At 49.4% G+C, this 18,163-nt stretch overlaps 1 protein-coding gene across 6 annotated transcripts in view; it reads right to left on the minus strand.

The window, feature by feature from the left end:
* The window catches only part of HSDL1 (hydroxysteroid dehydrogenase like 1), a 393,114-nt gene extending 375,999 nt beyond the window's left edge, over positions 1-17,115 (minus strand). For 2 of the 6 annotated variants that reach the window (XM_033941274.1, XM_033941270.1), the window contains exon 1: positions 17,062-17,079. Coding sequence is in view for 1 of the 6 variants with exons in the window: in XM_033941271.1 (XP_033797162.1) it covers positions 17,062-17,112 (51 nt within the window). In the remaining 5 variants the exon portion in view is untranslated. Of the gene's footprint in view, positions 1-16,221; positions 16,344-16,949 lie in introns of those variants that run through there. The other 4 variants (XM_033941271.1, XM_033941272.1, XM_033941273.1 and 1 more) reach the window with 4 other exon arrangements.
* Between the last annotated feature and the right edge of the window lie 1,048 nt (positions 17,116-18,163).

Here is an 18,163-nt window from a genome sequence, read left to right on the forward strand (position 1 = left end):
CGGAGAGAGAGAGCAAATAGTCCAGTACAGTTTCCACCGCCAATGAGGTGGGATCGTGATGATAAAGGAGACACCAAGAGGAGAACCGGGTCCACTTCTGATGGTAACATTGGAGGGTGGCCGGTTTCCTGGAAGCATCCAAAATACGACGGACAGGCTGAGACAGATTCTCTGGAGAGGTCAGCCCGAGAGAAACCAAGCTGTCAGGTGGAGCGAGGACAGATTGGGATGTAGTAGAGACTGATGCTCCTGTGTAAGTAGAGTAGGAAACACAGGAAGAGGAATGGGCTCCCTGGAGTTGAGCTGAAGCAGGAGGGAGAACCAGTGTTGGCGAGGCCACCGAGGAGCGATGAGAATCATGGTGGCTCTGTCCCTGCGGAGTTTGGACAACGTCCGCAACATCAGAGGTAGCGGAGGAAAGGCATATAGGAACCGATCCGCCCAGTCGAGCAGGAATGCATCCGGGGCTAGACGATGAGGGGAGAAGAGTCTGGAACAGAACTGGGGCAGCTGATGGTTGTGAGGAGCTGCAAAGAGGTCCACTTGCGGAGTGCCCCAGCGAGCAAAGATGGAGCGGAGCGTGGGAGGGTCCAGGGTCCACTCGTGAGGTTGAAGGATGCGGCTGAGATTGTCGGCCAGGGAATTCTGTTCGCCCTGGATATAGACAGCCTTGAGGAAGAGACTGTGGGCCATGGCCCAGGTCCAGATGCGGATGGCCTCCTGACAGAGGAGGGGAGATCCGGTGCCGCCTTGCTTGTTTATGTAGTACATGGCGACTTGGTTGTCTGTGCACAGGAGAAGGACCTGAGGGTAGAGAAGGTGCTGGAAGGCTTTGAGAGCATAGAACATGGCTCTGAGTTCCAGGAAATTGATGTGATGCTGACGCTCCTGAGGGGTCCAGAGTCCCTGGGTGCGAAGATCTCCCAGGTGGGCTCCCCACGCATAAGGGGAGGCATCTGTGGTTATGATCATGGAGTGAGAGGGTAGATGAAAGAGTAGACCCCTGGAAAGATTGGAGGAGTTCAACCACCATTGAAGAGATTGCCGAAGAGACGATGTCACAGAGATGGGATGAGAAAGAGGATCGGTGGTCTGTGACCATTGGTTGGCCAGAGTCCACTGAGGTGTCCTGAGGTGGAGTCGCGCCAGAGGAAGTACATGGACCGTCGAGGCCATGTGGCCCAGGAGGATCATCATCTGTCGAGCTGGGATGGAGTGATGAAGGAGCACCTGACGGCAGAGGTGGAGCAGAGTTCGATGGCGGTCGGAGGGGAGAAATGCCCTCATTAGAGTGGTATCGAGAACTGCTCCAATGAACTGAAGTCGCTGTGTGGGAAGCAGATGCGACTTGGGGTAGTTGATCTCGAAACCCAAGAGATGGAGGAACGAGATGGTGTGATGAGTGGCTTGTAGTACAAGCGGAGACGTAGGTGCTTTCACCAGCCAATCGTCCAAGTAGGGGAACACCTGAAAGTCGTGAGACCTGAGGAAGGCCGCCACCACAATAAGGCACTTGTGAACACTCTGGGTGATGATGCGAGGCCAAAGGGTAGCACTTTGTACTGATAGTGATGGTGCTGTATCTGGAACCGTAGATAGCGACGTGAAGTCGGATGGATTGGGATGTGAGTGTAGGCCTCCTTGAGGTCTAGGGAGCATAGCCAGTCGTGGTGGGAGAGAAGAGGATAAAGCGTGGCTAGGGAGAGCATTCTGAACTTCTCTTTGACTAGACACTTGTTGAGGTCCCTGAGATCGAGGATGGGACGAAGGTCTCCTGTTTTTTTGGGAACCAGGAAGTAGCGGGAGTAGAATCCCTGACCCCTTTGGTTTGAGGGCACCTCTTCGATGGCATTGAGAAGGAAGGATTGGACCTCCCTCAGGAGGAGGGGGGTTTGGGAGGAGTGAGAAGCAGACTCTACGGGAGGATGGTCTGGTGGAAGAGTCTGGAAGTTGAGAGAGTAGCCGTGGCGAATGATGTTGAGGACCCACTGGTCCGAAGTGATGACCTCCCAACGGCTGAGGAAAAGCTGAAGACGTCCTCCGATAGGTTGAGGGAGAGGCAGCGATGGTGGGAGAATGGCTATGCTCTGGAGAAAAGAGTCAAAAGGGTTGAGACGGCTTAGATGAAGGAGGAGGCTTGGCAGGTTGAGTCTGTGGGCGAGCCTGAGTCTGATGTTGGTGGCGAGGATGGCGAGACTGTTGTTGAGGCGGGTTGAGAGGTCTGGCCGAGAACCTACGCTGGTAAGAAGACTGTTGTCTGTAGGGACGAGCAGGTGGAGTCTTCTTTTTAGGTTTGATCAGAGTGTCCCATCTGGTCTCATGTGCTGAGAGTTTCTGGGTTGTTGAGTCCAGGGACTCTCCGAAGAGTTCATCGCCCAGACAAGGTGCGTTAGCCAGGCGGTCCTGGTGGTTAATGTCTAGGTCAGAGACTCTCAGCCATGCCAAACAGATGCGCGAGAGGTCAGCTCAAATGAGTCGTAGATGGAGCGAACCATAAATTTCCTGAGTTGGAGGAGGCTGGAAATTTGTTGCTGGAACAGAGGGGCCTTACGTTCAGGAAGATATTTCTGTAAGGAGGAGAGCTGTTGCACCAGATGCTTCATGTAGAAGGAGAAGTGGAAGGTGTAGTTGTTGGCTCTATTGGCTAGCATGGCATTTTGGAAAAGGCGCTTACCAAATTTATCCATGGTTTTTCCCTCTCTGCCAGGAGGGGTGGAGGCATATACACTGGAACCCTGAGATTTTTTCAAAGTAGATTCCACCAGGAGGGACTCGTGGGGCAATTGAGGTTTGTCAAACCCTGGGATTGGGATAACCCGGTACAAGCTATCCAATTTACGAGGGGCTCCGGGAACAGTGAGGGGAGTCTCCCAGTTCTTATAGAAAGTTTCCCATAAGATGTCCTGGACGGGTAACTTTAGAAATTCCTTGGGAGGTTGCTCAAAGTCTAGGGCATCGAGGAAAGCCTGAGACTTCTTAGAGTCGGACTCTAAGGGGATGGAAAGAGCTGCTGACATCTCCCTAAGGAATTTAGAGAAAGAGGATTGCTCTGGTTTGGAGACGGTGTCGGTCATGGAGGGTTCTTCGTCGGTTGACGAAGCGTCCTCTTCGGTACCGTGAGGGGAGTCTTCCCACAAGTCTGGGTCCCTAATGTCGGGGTGCGTACGTTTGGACATCGGCGTGGAGGGCTCGGCATGGCAGGTCTTTGAGAGAGATTTGCCTGAGCGCACCGAGGCGGTACCGGGTGAGGAAGACCGATGTCGTTCCTGGGACCGGACAGGGTCGGCAGTAGCACGGGTATGCACTATAGGTGTTTCGGCCAAGAGCACCGGCATGGAGGTATTAATCGGTACCGAGGGGGTCGACACCGATGGGACAGTGCGAGGCTCGGACCGGTCCTGTACCGGAAGGTGCGGTGCTAGCAACGCCGGCAACAGTTGTTGGAGTTGTTGTTGCAGCTGCTCCTGTAACTGTGTTTGGAGTATGGCTGAGATGCGGTCATCCAGGGGAGGCACCGATACCGTTTTTTTCTTCTTCGGTACCATAGGTGCCGCTCTATGCTCCGGCGATGAGGAGGCCGATGATGAGGTACTCACCGAGATCGGAGCAGAGCGTTTGCGGGGCCGGTGCGGTGTCGGAAGGGCCGGTGTTGCAACCGTGGCAGGAGGGCGCTCGAGGGAAGTGGAAGGCTTCTTAGCCGGCTAACCTGGGCCCAACGACCCCAAGGAAGGGTCCAGTGGTGTCGACGTCGTCGGTGCCGACTTTTGGGGTGCCGTCGACGTCGCGGCAGGTTCCATGGCAGATCCGGTACCAAACAAAATATTTTGCTGGATCTGCCTATTTTTCAAAGTGCGCTTTTTAAGCGAAGCACAGCGGGTGCAGGTGTCAGCCCGATGCTCTGGACCCAGACACTGGAGGCACCAATTGTGCGGGTCTGTGAGAGAGATCGGGCGTGCACACCGCTGGCACTTCTTAAAACCCGGTTGAGGGGGCATGAAGGGAAACACGGCCTCCGCAAAATCAAAGCCGACGAGTTTGGTTTTTTTTTTTTTTTTTAAAGGAAAAATAAAGTAATCCAAAGGGAAAAAAAGCACAGTTACTTACCGTAACAGGTGTTATCCAGGGACAGCAGGCATATATTCTCACATGTGGGTGACGTCATCTACGGAGCCCCAGCGCGGACAGCTTTTCAAGCAAACTTGCTAGAAGTTTCAAGTTTGCACACTGCACCACGCATGTGCTAGCCTTCCTGCCACTAGAGGGCGCATCCCCACCTCGTGGTCCTCAGTTCCATAACATAGCAAAGAAAGCCATCCCCGGGGAGGTGGGCGGGTTGTGAGAATATATGCCTGCTGTCCCTGGATAACACCTGTTACGGTAAGTAACTGTGCTTTATCCCAGGACAAGCAGGCATGATATTCTCACATGTGGGTGACCTCCAAGCCAACCAAAAAAGGGCAGGTGGGAGGATGGCAACTATGAAAACAAATTACGTAACACCGACTGGCCAAACCGGCCGTCGCTTCTGGACAAAGTATCCAGACAGTAGTGGGAGGTGAACGTATGAACCGAAGACCAAGTGGCAGCTTTACAAATCTCCTCCATAGGTGTAGATCGGAGGAAAGCCACCGAAGCTGCCATCGCCCGGACTTTATGACCCGTAACGCGACCCGCAAGCGGGAGACCAGCCTGAGCGTAGCAAAAAGAAATGCAAGCAGCTAACCAGTTGGACAAGGTGCGCTTTGAAACCGGGTGTCCCAAACGATTAGGATCAAAGGACAAAAATAATTGAGGAACCTTCCGATAAGACTTGGAGCGTTGGAGATAAAAGGCCAACGCCCTCTTACAGTCAAGGGTATGAAGCGCCGCCTCACCAGGATGAGAATGGGGCTTCGGAAAAAACACCGGAAGGACAATAGACTGATTGAGGTGGAAATCAGACACAACCTTAGGTAAAAATTTGGGATGGGTGCGAAGAACCACCTTATCATGATGAAAGACCGTGAAAGGAGGATCCGCAACCAAAGACTGTAACTCACTGATTCGGCGAGCAGATGTGAGTGCAATCAAAAAGACTACTTTCCAAGTAAGAAACTTAAGATGCGACTTGTCGATGGGTTCAAAGGGAGGCTTCATAAGCTGAGCCAAGACCACATTAAGATCCCACACCACCGGAGGAGGTTTCAGAGGAGGATGGATATTCACTAGCCCCTTCATGAAACGTGTCACCAGAGGATGAAGAGAGAGAGAACGACCCTCAAGATGCCGATGGAATGCTGCAATGGCACTGAGATGCACCCGAATGGAAGTCGTTTTCAGGCCAGACTCAGACAAATGCAAAAGATATTCCAGAATCGAAGCCACAGGCACCGAATCTGGTCGCAGACTATTCAAAGAACACCAGGATGTAAACCTGGTCCATTTCTGAGTATAGCAAAGCCGAGTCGAGACCTTACGCGAGGCCTCCAAAACGTCCCTCACGGCCCGAGAGACCGGAAACGAAGTCAGAGGGAGAGAAACCAAGCAGTCAGATGTAAAGACTGAAGATTGGGATGCAACAGCGAACCCCGACTCTGAGACAGCAGAGAGGGAAACACCGGTAGAAGCAGAGGTTCCCTGGTACTGAGTTGAAGAAGTAGGGAGAACCAGGGCTGCCTTGGCCACCGAGGTGCAATGAGGATCATGGAGGCTCCGGTCGATCTGAGAAGAACCAGCGTTCTCAAAATCAGAGGGAACGGCGGAAACGCATAAAGGAACCTCCCCTCCCATTCGAGGAGGAAGGCATCCGCTTCGAGACGATCCGGAGTGTAGATCCGAGAGCAATAGAGAGGTAACTTGCGATTCTCCGGAGAGGCAAACAGGTCCACTTGAGGAGTTCCCCAGCGGTCGAAAACCTCGCGAAGTACTCGGGAGTTCAGAGACCATTCGTGCGGCTGGAGAAGACGACTGAGTCTGTCTGCCAGCTGGTTCTGCTCTCCCTGAATGTAGACCGCCCGTAGGAATATATTCTGGGAAATTGCCCAGTCCCAAAGACGGAGAGCCTCTCGGCATAGAGGCCAAGAGCCCGTACCCCCCTGTTTGTTGACATAGTACATCGCTACCTGATTGTCCGTCCGCACGAGTACTACCTGGTCGTGCAGCAGGTGGACAAAAGCTCGCGCAGCCAGAAAAATGGCGCGAAGCTCCAGCACATTGATGTGGCACCGACGGTCCTGGACCGACCACAGACCCTGCGTCCTCAGACCGTCCAGGTGCGCTCCCCACGCGTACTCGGAAGAGTCCGTCGTCAAGACCTTGGTGTGAGGAGGAACGCGAAACAGCAAACCCCCTGACAAAGTGGAAGAGTCGGTCCACCAACGGAGCGATCGACGTAAACAAGGAGTTACTGGTATCCGGGAAGACACCGGATCGCGATCCTGGCGCCACTGCGACGCCAGAGTCCATTGCGCGATTCTCAGGTGCAAGCGAGCGAACGGCGTGACGTGAACCGTCGACGCCATGTGACCCAGCAAAACCATCATGTGCTGGGCCGACACCTGCGATTGCCCTCGACAATGGCGACTCCACCGAAGCAGAGTCTCCCGCCGGGGCGGGGGGAGAAAAGCGCGAAGGCGAACCGTGTCCAGCACGGCTCCAATGAACTGGAGAGACTGCGCCGGACGCAATTGGGACTTTGGGAAGTTCACTTCGAACCCCAGGTCCTGTAAAAGACTGATAGTCTGTCGGGTCGCTAAGATAACCCCCTCCCTGGACGGGGCTTTGATCAGCCAATCGTCCAGATAGGGAAAGACCTGTAAACCCCGCGAGCGCAGGGCCGCCGCCACCACCACCATACACTTGGTGAATACCCGAGGGGAGGATGCCAGCCCGAAGGGAAGAACCCGATACTGCAGGTGCAAATCCCCGACCTGAAAACGCAAGAACCTGCGGTAAGCGGGATGCACCGGAACATGGGTGTAAGCTTCCTTCAAGTCCAGGGAGCACATCCAATCCCCCTCCTCCAAAAGAGGGTAGAGAACCGGAAGCGATAACATACGGAACTTCTCCCGGACCAGGAACTTGTTGAGCTTCCGGAGGTCCAAAATGGGGCGCAAGTCCCCGGTCTTTTTTGGGACCAAAAAGTAACGGGAGTAAAACCCCAGGCCCATCTGATCTCGAGGTACCACCTCGACCGCTCTGAGACTCAACAAGGCCCTGGCTTCCTCCAGGAGAAGGGCCAGCTGGTTCCGATTGGGAGGGCAAGCCCCGGGGGGCAAGTCCGGAGGCGGACAGGAGAAGTTTAGTGAATAGCCGTCTGAGATTATCCGGAGCACCCATGCGTCCGACGTGATCGCCGACCATGCCCCGGCAAAGGCCGTCAGCCGACCCCCGATGGGGAGGGGGTGGCTCGATATTGCGGTGAGGGCCCGCCCCCAACCGCCTATCCCGTCAAAAGGACGGCGCGGCCTTGGCGGCCCCCTGCGCGGCAGGTTTAGAGGGGCCGCCTCTACTCTGCTGGGGCTGTCTTCGAGGGGGCGGTCAGGAGAAGGCCGGTGTGGACTTCTGAGGGTATCTCCTCGGAGGCTGCCTGAAGGGACGCTGGGCAGGCGCCTTAGGCTTCGGCTTCACCAGGGAGGCCAGGGAGCGTTCCTGTTTGGAAAGTCGCTCCGTCGCCGCATCCAAAGTGTCATCAAACAATTCCACGCCAACGCAAGGCAAATTAGCCAGGCGTTCCTGCAAATTGGACTCCATTTCGAGGGTACGAAGCCACGCCAGCTGGCGCATGGCCACTGCACAGGCGGACACCCTCGAGGCGAGTTCAAATGCATCATAAACCGCGTGGAATAAATATAGGCGCAGCTGGGTCAGGTTGGAACTAAAGGTGGCGAACCGGTCCCTATGCGACTCAGGCATCACCTCACGAAAGGAGGGGAGGTCCTTCACCATCGTACGGAGGAAGGAAGAGTACGAGAAGGCATAGTTCAGGACCCTGGTAGCCATCAGAGAGTTCGCATAGAGACGGCGCCCAAATTTGTCAAGGGTCCGGCCCTCCCTACTAGGCGGGACCGTCGCCGAGACCCGGGAAGGCTGAGATTTCTTGACTGCCGATTCCACCAGGAGCGAAGTATGGGAAAGTTGGCCCTTCTCAAACCCCTTGATGGGAAGGGTGCGATACTTAGACTCCATTTTAGCGGGGACCACAGCGACCGTCAATGGAGCCTCAAGATTCCTCAGAAAGGTCTGACAGAGGACCTTGTTAATTGGAAGGCGCGGCGACTCCCTGGGGGGGGCAGGAAGATCCTGCTCCTCCAAAAACTCCTTGGTGTAAATGGACCCTTCAGACAAGTCAACACCCAAAGCCGCAGCCATATCCTGCACAAACCTCGTAAAGGATGAGGGTTTAGCAGGAGGAGAGGGAGACCGAGACTTCCCGGCAGAGCCGAAGGGAGAGGCCTGGTTGGAGTACCTGGGCTCCCTACCCGACCCCGACCCCAACGAGGCACAGTCCTGCGACCTCGACGGAGTCGGAGACCGGGTGCGCCTGGAGGAACCCCTCGGGGATCCCCCCGGGGTCCGAGGCACCGAGGCCCGCCCCTTCGGCCCGGGCGAGGAAGCCCGAGAGCTCTCCCTGGCCGGAGACCGGAACAAAATGGGGTTATCGACACGCAAATCCCGAACTTGCAAGGCACCGCCCCCGGCCGGTGACGAGCGACCACGCCGCCGAGGCGAGGTCCGAGACCGCTTAGCCTTCCTCGGCCTGCGCCTCGCTCGAGACCTGCCCGAGGGAGATGAACCCCTCGAGGACCCCGAGGACGAAGACGAAAGTCTTCGTACTCGGCGCCCCTTGTCCTTCGGGCGCACACTACGCTCCGGCGGATCTCGCGAAGCCGGGTCCGAGGGAACCACCGAGGTCGAGGCCGTGGGCGCCTCGGGAGCCGAGGCCCCGGTACCCGAGACCGAGGTCGCCAACTGCGGGGCCACCGGGGCCGAAGCCTCCGAAGCCGAAGCTGCCGAGGCCGAAGCCTGGTGCAGCTGGTCAATGGCCCCGGTGAGCTCCGAGGCGATTAACGCCCGGAGCAATTCCTGGAACACGGGGATTGACATCCCCTGCGGCAAGACCTGCCGCTGCTCCTCAGAGGGCGACCTCGGTCTCGAGTATTCCCTCGGGGCAGCGGACGCTGGCAACTTGGGCTTCACTGAGGCGGGCCCACCCGCCGACGAGCCCGAGGATGGCTTCTTGGATGGAGCTGAGGAGGGAAGCGGAGACTTACCCGAGGCCTTGGAAGAGGGCAGCTGCTTCGAAGGCACCGAGGCCCGAGGCGAAGCCGACGGTCCCGAAGCTGAGGCCGAGACCGATGTCGAGGCCGAGGTCAAGGCCGGGGCCGAAGCCGAGGCCGAACTCGAGGCCTTCCCCGGCGGGGACTCCACAGAGAAAAGTTCCGCCATGCGGGCCTTGCGGCGTTTAAGTGCCCGCTTCTGAAAGGTGGCACACTTATCGCAGGATGCCGTCGGGTGTTGGGGCCCCAAACACCGCAAACAGCACCTGTGCGGGTCAGTAATCGAAAGGAGTCTTTCACAGCGCCCGCACTTTTTAAAGCCCGTTACGGGCCGGGACATGGGCCCACAAGAGAGCCGGGAACAAGCGAGGTTCCTCGGCCACGGCTACCGGGAGCCCCCGGTAGTAACGGATACGAAAGATTTTAGACTTTTTTTTTTTTTTTTTTTTTTGAAAAAGAAAGAAACAAAGTAAGAAAGAGACGAAAAAACGCAGCGACCGTGCGAAAAACCCTACACAGCCGCGGCGACAGAAGGCACAATTAGCACAAATTCTCCACAGGGCTTCTGGCTCCGCGGATGAAAAAGAACTGAGGACCACGAGGTGGGGATGCGCCCTCTAGTGGCAGGAAGGCTAGCACATGCGTGGTGCAGTGTGCAAACTTGAAACTTCTAGCAAGTTTGCTTGAAAAGCTGTCCGCGCTGGGGCTCCGTAGATGACGTCACCCACATGTGAGAATATCATGCCTGCTTGTCCTGGGATAAAGAATAAATTTGGAAAAAATACGCGAGTGGGAAGGCAAACTAAATAATTTCAACGGCCGTTGAAATACATGCGACTTCTTCGCTCCGCGGAAACGAAGAAACTGGGGACCACGCACTCCTCCGTCGGGCGGGAAGGCACTCGCGCATGCGCGGTGCGGCCAACTAGAACTTTCTAGTTAAAAAGGTCCGTACCGGGGCTCCGTCGGTGACGTTACCCATACGTTAAGAATATGCTGCCTGCTTGTCCTGGGATAATAGATGATTTTCTCTGTTAGTTTAGAGATAAGAGGGAGGTTGGCTATAGGACGGAAATTTGCTGACAATGTTGGGTCTGAGTTTTGGTTCTTTAATTCTGGAAGAACAAGAGCAGATTTCCAAGCTTTAGGAACACAATTGTCTGAGAGACTTTTTGTTACCATTTCCAAGAGAAAAGTCCGAAGAAGGTAAAAAAAAATTTTCAGAAGCAGAAGGGGAATACTCTCTGTGGGGTTATTTGGTGTATTTATAGATTGAAGAACTTTGAGAAGGTTGTCCAGAGACGGAAGTTTGAAGTTGGTGCAGGTACTGAAAGGTAGAAGAGTTGACTCATCCGAGGTATCTTGGGGGGGGGGGGTATGGATGGATTGTCCAAGGTGAGAACGGATCTCAGTTTTGTTATCGAAAAAGAGTGCAAGCTCAGAAGCTGATGGTTGTGTGGATAGTGAGGGTGGTTTCTTTTTGGAGTAAGGGGATAATGATTGAACTATACTGAAGAGTGCGGAGGAGTTATGAGCTGTGATTATGGATTTTGAGTAGTATTCTTTTTTGGCTGCTTGTATGGCGATTTTGTAAAGAGTGGCCCTTTCTTTATATAATATTAGAGAATAATGTGATCGGGTAGTACGCCATTTGTGCTCAATAGAACTAAGTTGTCGATGGAGAAGGATAAGTTTGTCGTTAAACCATGGTTTCTTTTTTGGTTGTAGGGGGGAGCAAGAAGGTCTATTAGAGATTTTGTTGAAGTGTTCCAAAGCGAATATTGTTCATCTGTTGTAAGATTAATGAAATCTTGTGGTTTCAGTTTGAATGAATTCTGAATATATGGCAGAGTAATTTTATTGATGTTTCTGGTGATATAAGTGTTCTGTTGAGGGGGGAGAGGTTGAGTGAGAGAAGATATTTGGAAGTTAATAAGAACGTGGTCAGACCAGGGGAGAAGATGTGTTTGAAAGTTTTGAAAAAGATGACTAATGATTGTTGGACTGAAGATCATGTCAATAGTATGTCCGGCAGAGTGGGTGGGCATGGAAAAAAGGGGGGTTAGGGATAGGTCAGAAATTAGAGTCAGAAATTTAGCTGTGCTATGATGGTTAGGAAGGTTGAAATGTATGTTGAAATCCCCAAGAATAATAGAATTAGGGTAAGAAATGTTGAAGTCAGAAATAGTAGTAATAAGAGTGGATAAATAAACAACAATCCAAAAACGCTGAATCCTTACCTACTGCCCAGATACTTGCAGATTATTTTATAGATAAAATTAATAAGATCAGAAATACTTTCTCGAATAATCAACATTTAACAACTGAACAAGACCAAAATTTTTCACAATCATTATTTTCAAAATGCTCTAAATTCAAATTACCAAATCTTAAAGAAATAGAATCCACCCTTAAGTCCATTAATATTAAGGGCACAAAGGCAGACGCCATCCCTCCTTTCATCTTCAAACGTTACTTTGAGATTTTCGGCCCCTTTATTCATACACTAGTTAAAGAAAGCCTAAGTCACAACCTCATGCCAAAAGCATGGAAAAAATCAATCATCCGACCTGTTATTAAAGATCAAAAAATTAGTCCTGAAGAACCATCTAATTATAGACCAATAGCTAATATCCCTTCTTAGCAAAACTGACGGAAAAAGTAGTTTTTAATCAAATTTCGGAATTTGTTGAAAAAACCAACGTGTTACACCCAAATCAAACCGGTTTTAGACATCACCACAGTACAGAACATTCATTAATTAGTATGACCACATCCAAACAATATTTTTTGGATCACCATCAATCGGTATTATTAATCTCGATTGATCTTTCTGCAGCCTTTGATACGGTCGATCACCAACTTCTACTTAATAGACTTCAATCGATCGGAATTACAGACCAAGTTCTCTCTTGGTTTGTATCATACTTCACAGACCGAACCTCTACTGTTTTTTTTAAAGACTCAATGTCAGAAACCTCACAAACTACGTATGGTGTCCCTCAAGGATCTATTCTTTCCTCTGTTATTCAATATTTTTCTTGCACCATTACTGACCTTATGCCAATCTGTAGGTTTCCACGTATTTGCCTATGCTGATGATATTCAGCTCTTACACCCATTGGATGCTAATAACTTCTCAGATATTTCAAAAATTAATGGAAAACTCGATCAAATATATCACTGGTTGGACACCAACAGATTGGCACTTAATATTAACAAAACTAATGTGATGCTTTTTCCATGGAAAGATAGTACTAAACTTGTTTCTCCTATTTCTATAAAAAAAAATCCCCCTACAATCCGTTAACAGTACAAAAATCTTAGGGGTGATCTTTGATCATAAATTGACCTTCCATGATCACATTAGTAATATTGTTAAAACTACCTTTTACAGGCTGCGTCAAATTCGTTCACTTTCACAATTCTTATGTTCTAAATCTCTTAATATTCTCATTCATTCTTTGGTGATCTCTAAACTTGATTATTATAATGCCCTTTTTAAGGGCATTTCTCTGACTGAAATAAAACGTTTACAAATTATTCAAAATGCCTCCATTAAACTTATAACTAAAACTAGGAAATTTGACCATGTAACTCCTCTTCTTAGGAAAGCGCATTGGCTACCTATAGCTCACCGGATAACATATAAATTATGCTTACTTACTTTTAAATCCCTATTTTATAAAACTCCAGCTTTTATTTATAAATTATTAATTCCGTATATTCCAAATAGAACACTGAGATCCAATTAACAAAATCTACTGACGATCCTGTCTCTTAGGGTTGTTAATACAAGACGGCAATTCATTTTTTCAGTCACTGCTCCTCAAATTTGGAATTCTCTCCCTATTTACTTAAGGGAAGAACGTAATCTGGAGAAATTTAAGAGTAATCTTAAAACTTTTCTTTTTAAGGATGCTTTTGATAATTAGTTAACAATCTGCTGGTTAAAAATTCTTATTTTATTGTGGGGTTTTTTTTGTTTGTTTTGTTTTCCCTGCCTTTCGTTTTTTACCCTGATTGTCTTACTTTTCTTTAAGAAATTTGTATTTCACCCTCTGTTCTCCTTGTGTTTACTGTTTGTTAAGTATGTCTTTTAGTCCGTTTGGATGTAAAATTGTTAACGTACTGTACTGTTCCCCAATGATTGTAATTTTTTATAATGTTCATCGCTTAGAAATGTGGTTAAGCGATTAATCAAAGATTTTATTAAACTTGAAACTTGGATAGAGAAGATTTAGTGGCTGGGGGGGTAGGTAGGTCAGAAGAAAATTAAGAGATGGGGAGTTTTTTTTATAGAAAATTGAAGAGTTTCAACCAGATGGTTATTGTAATTGGAGAGAGGATCAGAGTGGAGGTTAATAGTAGTGTGATAGATTACTGCGAGGCCTCCTTCCTTTTTGTGTAAGCAAAGTTGGAATCTCCCTTTTATTGGGGCAGGCTTGGGTCAAATAGGCCTCTTCACCCTGAGTTAGCCAAATCTCAGTTAAGCAGAGAATGTGAAGGTTGTGTTGATGGATTAAATCATGAATTAAGTGGTGTTTATTTTTAATGGAGCGCACGTTTAGAAGATCTACATTAATTATGGATGAGTATTGTGGTGAAGAAGGATGGATGGTAGAAACTAAGGAAATAGGAAAAGCAGTATAATATCTAGATCGACTGCCTGAAAGAGTTGGGGGAAGGGTTTAGGGAGGGGGGCGACGGCCCCATATGACCGGGATGGAAGCCATAGGATTAGTATTATGGTTTGGAAGGGAAAACAGAGGGGGGGGGTAGGTGGGTAAAGAGGGACCGTGATTGAGACCGTAGGTTATGAAGATAGTTAAAAGCAGAAGTAAAAGTATACCTGTTAAGTTCTTTGGAACTTTGTCGGGGAAGTTTAGAAATGAACTATGAAGTAGCTGCATGAAGGAGCGTGCACAAGGAGCAGCCGAAAGGCGTGCGCCGCAAAGAAGGTGATTTTAAAGGGGAGGCTACCGGAGAAGATTTGTGGGCGGAGTCGTCGTCGTCGGTCTCCTTAGGGAGCAAATATATGAAGACAGCTAGCAGAGCAGTACACAATAACAGGTGCGTTAAAACTTAAGATAAAATAAGAAATGTCGGGCTGCTAGAGGAGCAGTTGTAATAGTGCAGGGCTTGGCAGAGTGCAATTAGAGAAATGGGCAGAGAAATGGCAGATGAAGTTTAATGTGGAAAAGTGCAAAGTAATGCATTTAGGCAGAAAGAACAAGGAACACAAGTATAGAATGTCAGGAGCAACTCTGGGTAAGAGCAAACAAGAAAAGGACCTGTGCGTACTGATAGTTAGGACCCTGAAACCATCGGCACAATGTGCGGTGGCGTCAAAGAAAGCAAATAGAATGTTAGGCAGGATATAAAAGGGAATCATGAGTAGATCGGAGAGGGTTATAATGCCGCTTTACTTGGAATACTGTGTCCAACATTGGTCTCCCAACCTAAAAAAGGATATAAAACTGCTGGAGAGACGCAGAGACGAGCAACGAAGCTAGTAAAAGGTATGGAGAAACTGGAATACGAGGAACAACTTAAGAGACTGGGATTGTTCTCCCTTGAGAAAAGGAGACTGCGAGGGGATATGATCGAGACCTTCAAAATACTGAAAGGAATCGACAAAATAGAGCAGGAAAAAAAATTATTTACAATGTCCAATTTGACACGAACAAGAGGACACGGAATGAAGCTAAAGGGGGACAAGTCCAGGACAAATATCAGGAAGTTCTGCTTCACACAAAGAGTGGTTGACACCTGGAATGCTCTCCCAGAGGAGGTTATAGCGGAATCGACTGTCCTAGGATTTAAAAGCAAACCAGATGCACATCTCCTTACGAGAGGCATAGAGGGATATGGGTGACTAAAAATTACCCCAGGTGTACACCTGCCTGGGCCTCCGCGTGTGCGGATCACCGGACTTGATAGACCAAAGGTCTGATCAGGAGATGGAACTTCTTATGTTATGTTATGTTCTTATAGATCCTGGTGCTATGCACTGTTCTATAAAGGATACTCCTTCCCTATTGACTTAGGCTACTATGTAAAAAAAAAACATACTTTCTGTTCCTGAAACTGAACTTGGCTGCAGAATATTTTAAATTATCACTTTTATCATGGGGGAATGGAGCCTGATGCCAGACAGACTTTTATGGTTTTGCGGTGAGAGGCAGATGAGGGTGTTTGTTGATCATTTTATTATTCCAAACTCTGGCAGTAGGGTAACTGTGAAGTTTTGGAGACCAGGGGGAAGGCATCTTGGCTGGTAAATTGACTACTGATAACAATACACCACATAGCATCCCCATCATTGTTGGCATGGTGGCAACTCCACAACCAGCATTTAAACATGGCCTACATAAGAGTGGTGGGCAAGGCTCTGATAATCTTGTTGGGCAGACTGGATGGACAGTGAGGGTCTTTTTTTCTACAGTCATTTACTAGTAATGTATTTCCAACTTTTAGTACCTCTGGCTTTGTTATAGCTCAGCATGTTTGCTCCTCTTTTCTAATTCTCTGATCTAGTTTCTGTGCCTTTTTTCCCTTGGTCTTTCCTGTTTTAGTTTCCTTTCTTTCCTTTAAAACACTTAGGGCTATAATGGTTTTATCGCTAGCTGGAAATCTACCACCTGCTCAAAAGGACGTTGTAGCGGCTAGTGCGTGCAATTTGGCGCTCGCTATTCCAATTGTTAAGGCCCTAGCTCACCTTTGTAAAAGGAGCCCTTAGGCCTCCTTTTATTAAACTGCAGCAGTTTTAGCGCGGGGAGCCATGCTGAAAGCCTCGCGCTGCTCCGGATGCTCATAGGAACTCTTATGAGCGTCGCGAGCAGTGGGGAGCATTCAGCACAGCTTCCCATGCTAAAAACTGCTAGCTAGTTTAATAAAAGGGAGTATTAGTTTCCTTTCTTCTTTATTTCCCAGTTTCCAGCAGGAAGACGCAAGATATTACCCGGACGACAGAGGGAGTAAGAAAAGGGGAAACAGAAGAGAAATCTCAGCCGCAGTAAGGAGGGAGGTTGGCGTTCGTCATCACCGCCTTGAGCTCCTCCTTGCTTTGCCTCTCCCATCCCCATGTTGCTAGCGAAAATAGGCGGCCGCAACTCTCTTATGACGTCAGGTCTTGCTCCCACGACCAGAACATGATTTCAGAAGGGAGCCCAGACCTGCGCGGTGGAAGATGCTGCTGGCGCCGGCGAACATTTAAAAAAAAACACGTGTGGGAGGAAAGGTGTCCTGGCTGGTTTGCTCCGCTCAGAAAGCACATAAGGGAGGGAGAAGTTCTACAAGGTTCCAGAAGCAAGAAAGGCTGCGGAAGGCCAGCCCCAGATCTGCTTTTATCTCTCCCATCTACCTACCTTATTCCAGTCACAGTGGACTAACGTCTTATAAATAAAGGGTCTTACTGATTAAAAGTGTAATTGGGTCTGCTCTCACATGTTAATCTCTTGTACGAGAATGCAAGTGCAGGGATAACATAGTGTTTGTGAACACAGGCAGAGAACTCGGGTCCTGCGCTTGTTATTCTAGTTTTTCAAATCACAGCCAGGTTGTCATTGCCTGATCTTTCCCAAGCTAATCGCATCTCTTTCTTCTCCAACATCCCCAACCCTTCCAAATCCCGAAATCACCGGTACAGCGCTGAAATACATTACATCCCCATGCTAAACCAAGGTCTACCTTGTGCGGCGGCTGCAAGTTTTTCTTTCCCCTCCCGTTTAATTTTCAGTTTTTGAAATATGAACCATATGGATCTGCTGAGATACTTGAGCCTGCGGATCCGAATACCTACGCAAAACAGCAAGGAAAGAGGTGCAAAAGCAGGTAAGTGCTGCTCACTCATTACTTCCCTCTAGTGACGGGAGGGCTTTCTGCAAGTTAACAGAGAATTAAAGAGCGGAACGGAAGTTTGGGGAAAACCGAATCTGGAGAGAGAAGGAAAAGAGATGCCGGATACTGTGAGAGATTGAAGACACATACTGAAGAACAGAATACTAGGCCCGGGGTGCAAGTACTGTGCGTCTAACTATTGTGAGAAATGTGAAAAGAGAACATTATTACATTACATTACATTAGGGATTTCTATTCCGCCTGTGCCTTGCGGTTCTAGGCGGATTACATTATAGAAGATATCTGGACAGTTCCAGTTGAATTACATTTCAGGATAGGAGTATATTACAGTAACGGTAAAGAGTTATGATACTTCAAGTTCATAGAAGATAATACTTGTCACAGGACAAAGAGAATATTATCCCAGGACAAGCAGGCAGCATATTCTTAACTGATGGGTGATGACACCGACGGAACCCGGTACGGACAATTTTAGAGTGATTGCACTCTAAGAACTTAGAAAGTTCTAGATATGCCGCACCACGCATGCGAGAGTGCCCTCCCGCCCGACGTAGGTGCGCAGTTCCCAGTTTCTTAGTTTCTGTAGAGCTAAGAAGTCACGTTTTTTCAACGGCTATTGAAATCTTTCTTGCCTTCCCGCTCGATGCGTTATTTTTCTAGTTTTTTTCTTCTGTTCTTGTTTTTTTTTTTTAGTTATTATTCGGTTGGGCCTGTTGGCAACATCGAATCCTCCTCTTTCGATTTTGCGGCGGCCGTTTTTCCCTTCATGCCCCCTCAATCGGGTTTTAAGATGTGTCAGCGGTGTGCACGCCCTATTTCTCAAACAGACCCTCACAATTGGTGTCTCCAGTGTTTGGGTCCTGATCATAGGGCTTCGTCTTGCAACCGTTGTGCTTCTCTTCAAAAACGTACCTTAAAAAAACCGTCAACTTCAAGATGGAAAGTGCATCGACATCTGCTCAGACGTCGACTGCCACATCAAAATCTGCACCGTCACAATCGACACCGCAAGGATCTTCTTCGCTGTCGCTCCTAGCAGGTAA

Source organism: Geotrypetes seraphini, chromosome 4 (assembly GCF_902459505.1).
Source record: "Geotrypetes seraphini chromosome 4, aGeoSer1.1, whole genome shotgun sequence".
NCBI classification, from domain to species: Eukaryota; Metazoa; Chordata; class Amphibia; order Gymnophiona; family Dermophiidae; genus Geotrypetes; species Geotrypetes seraphini.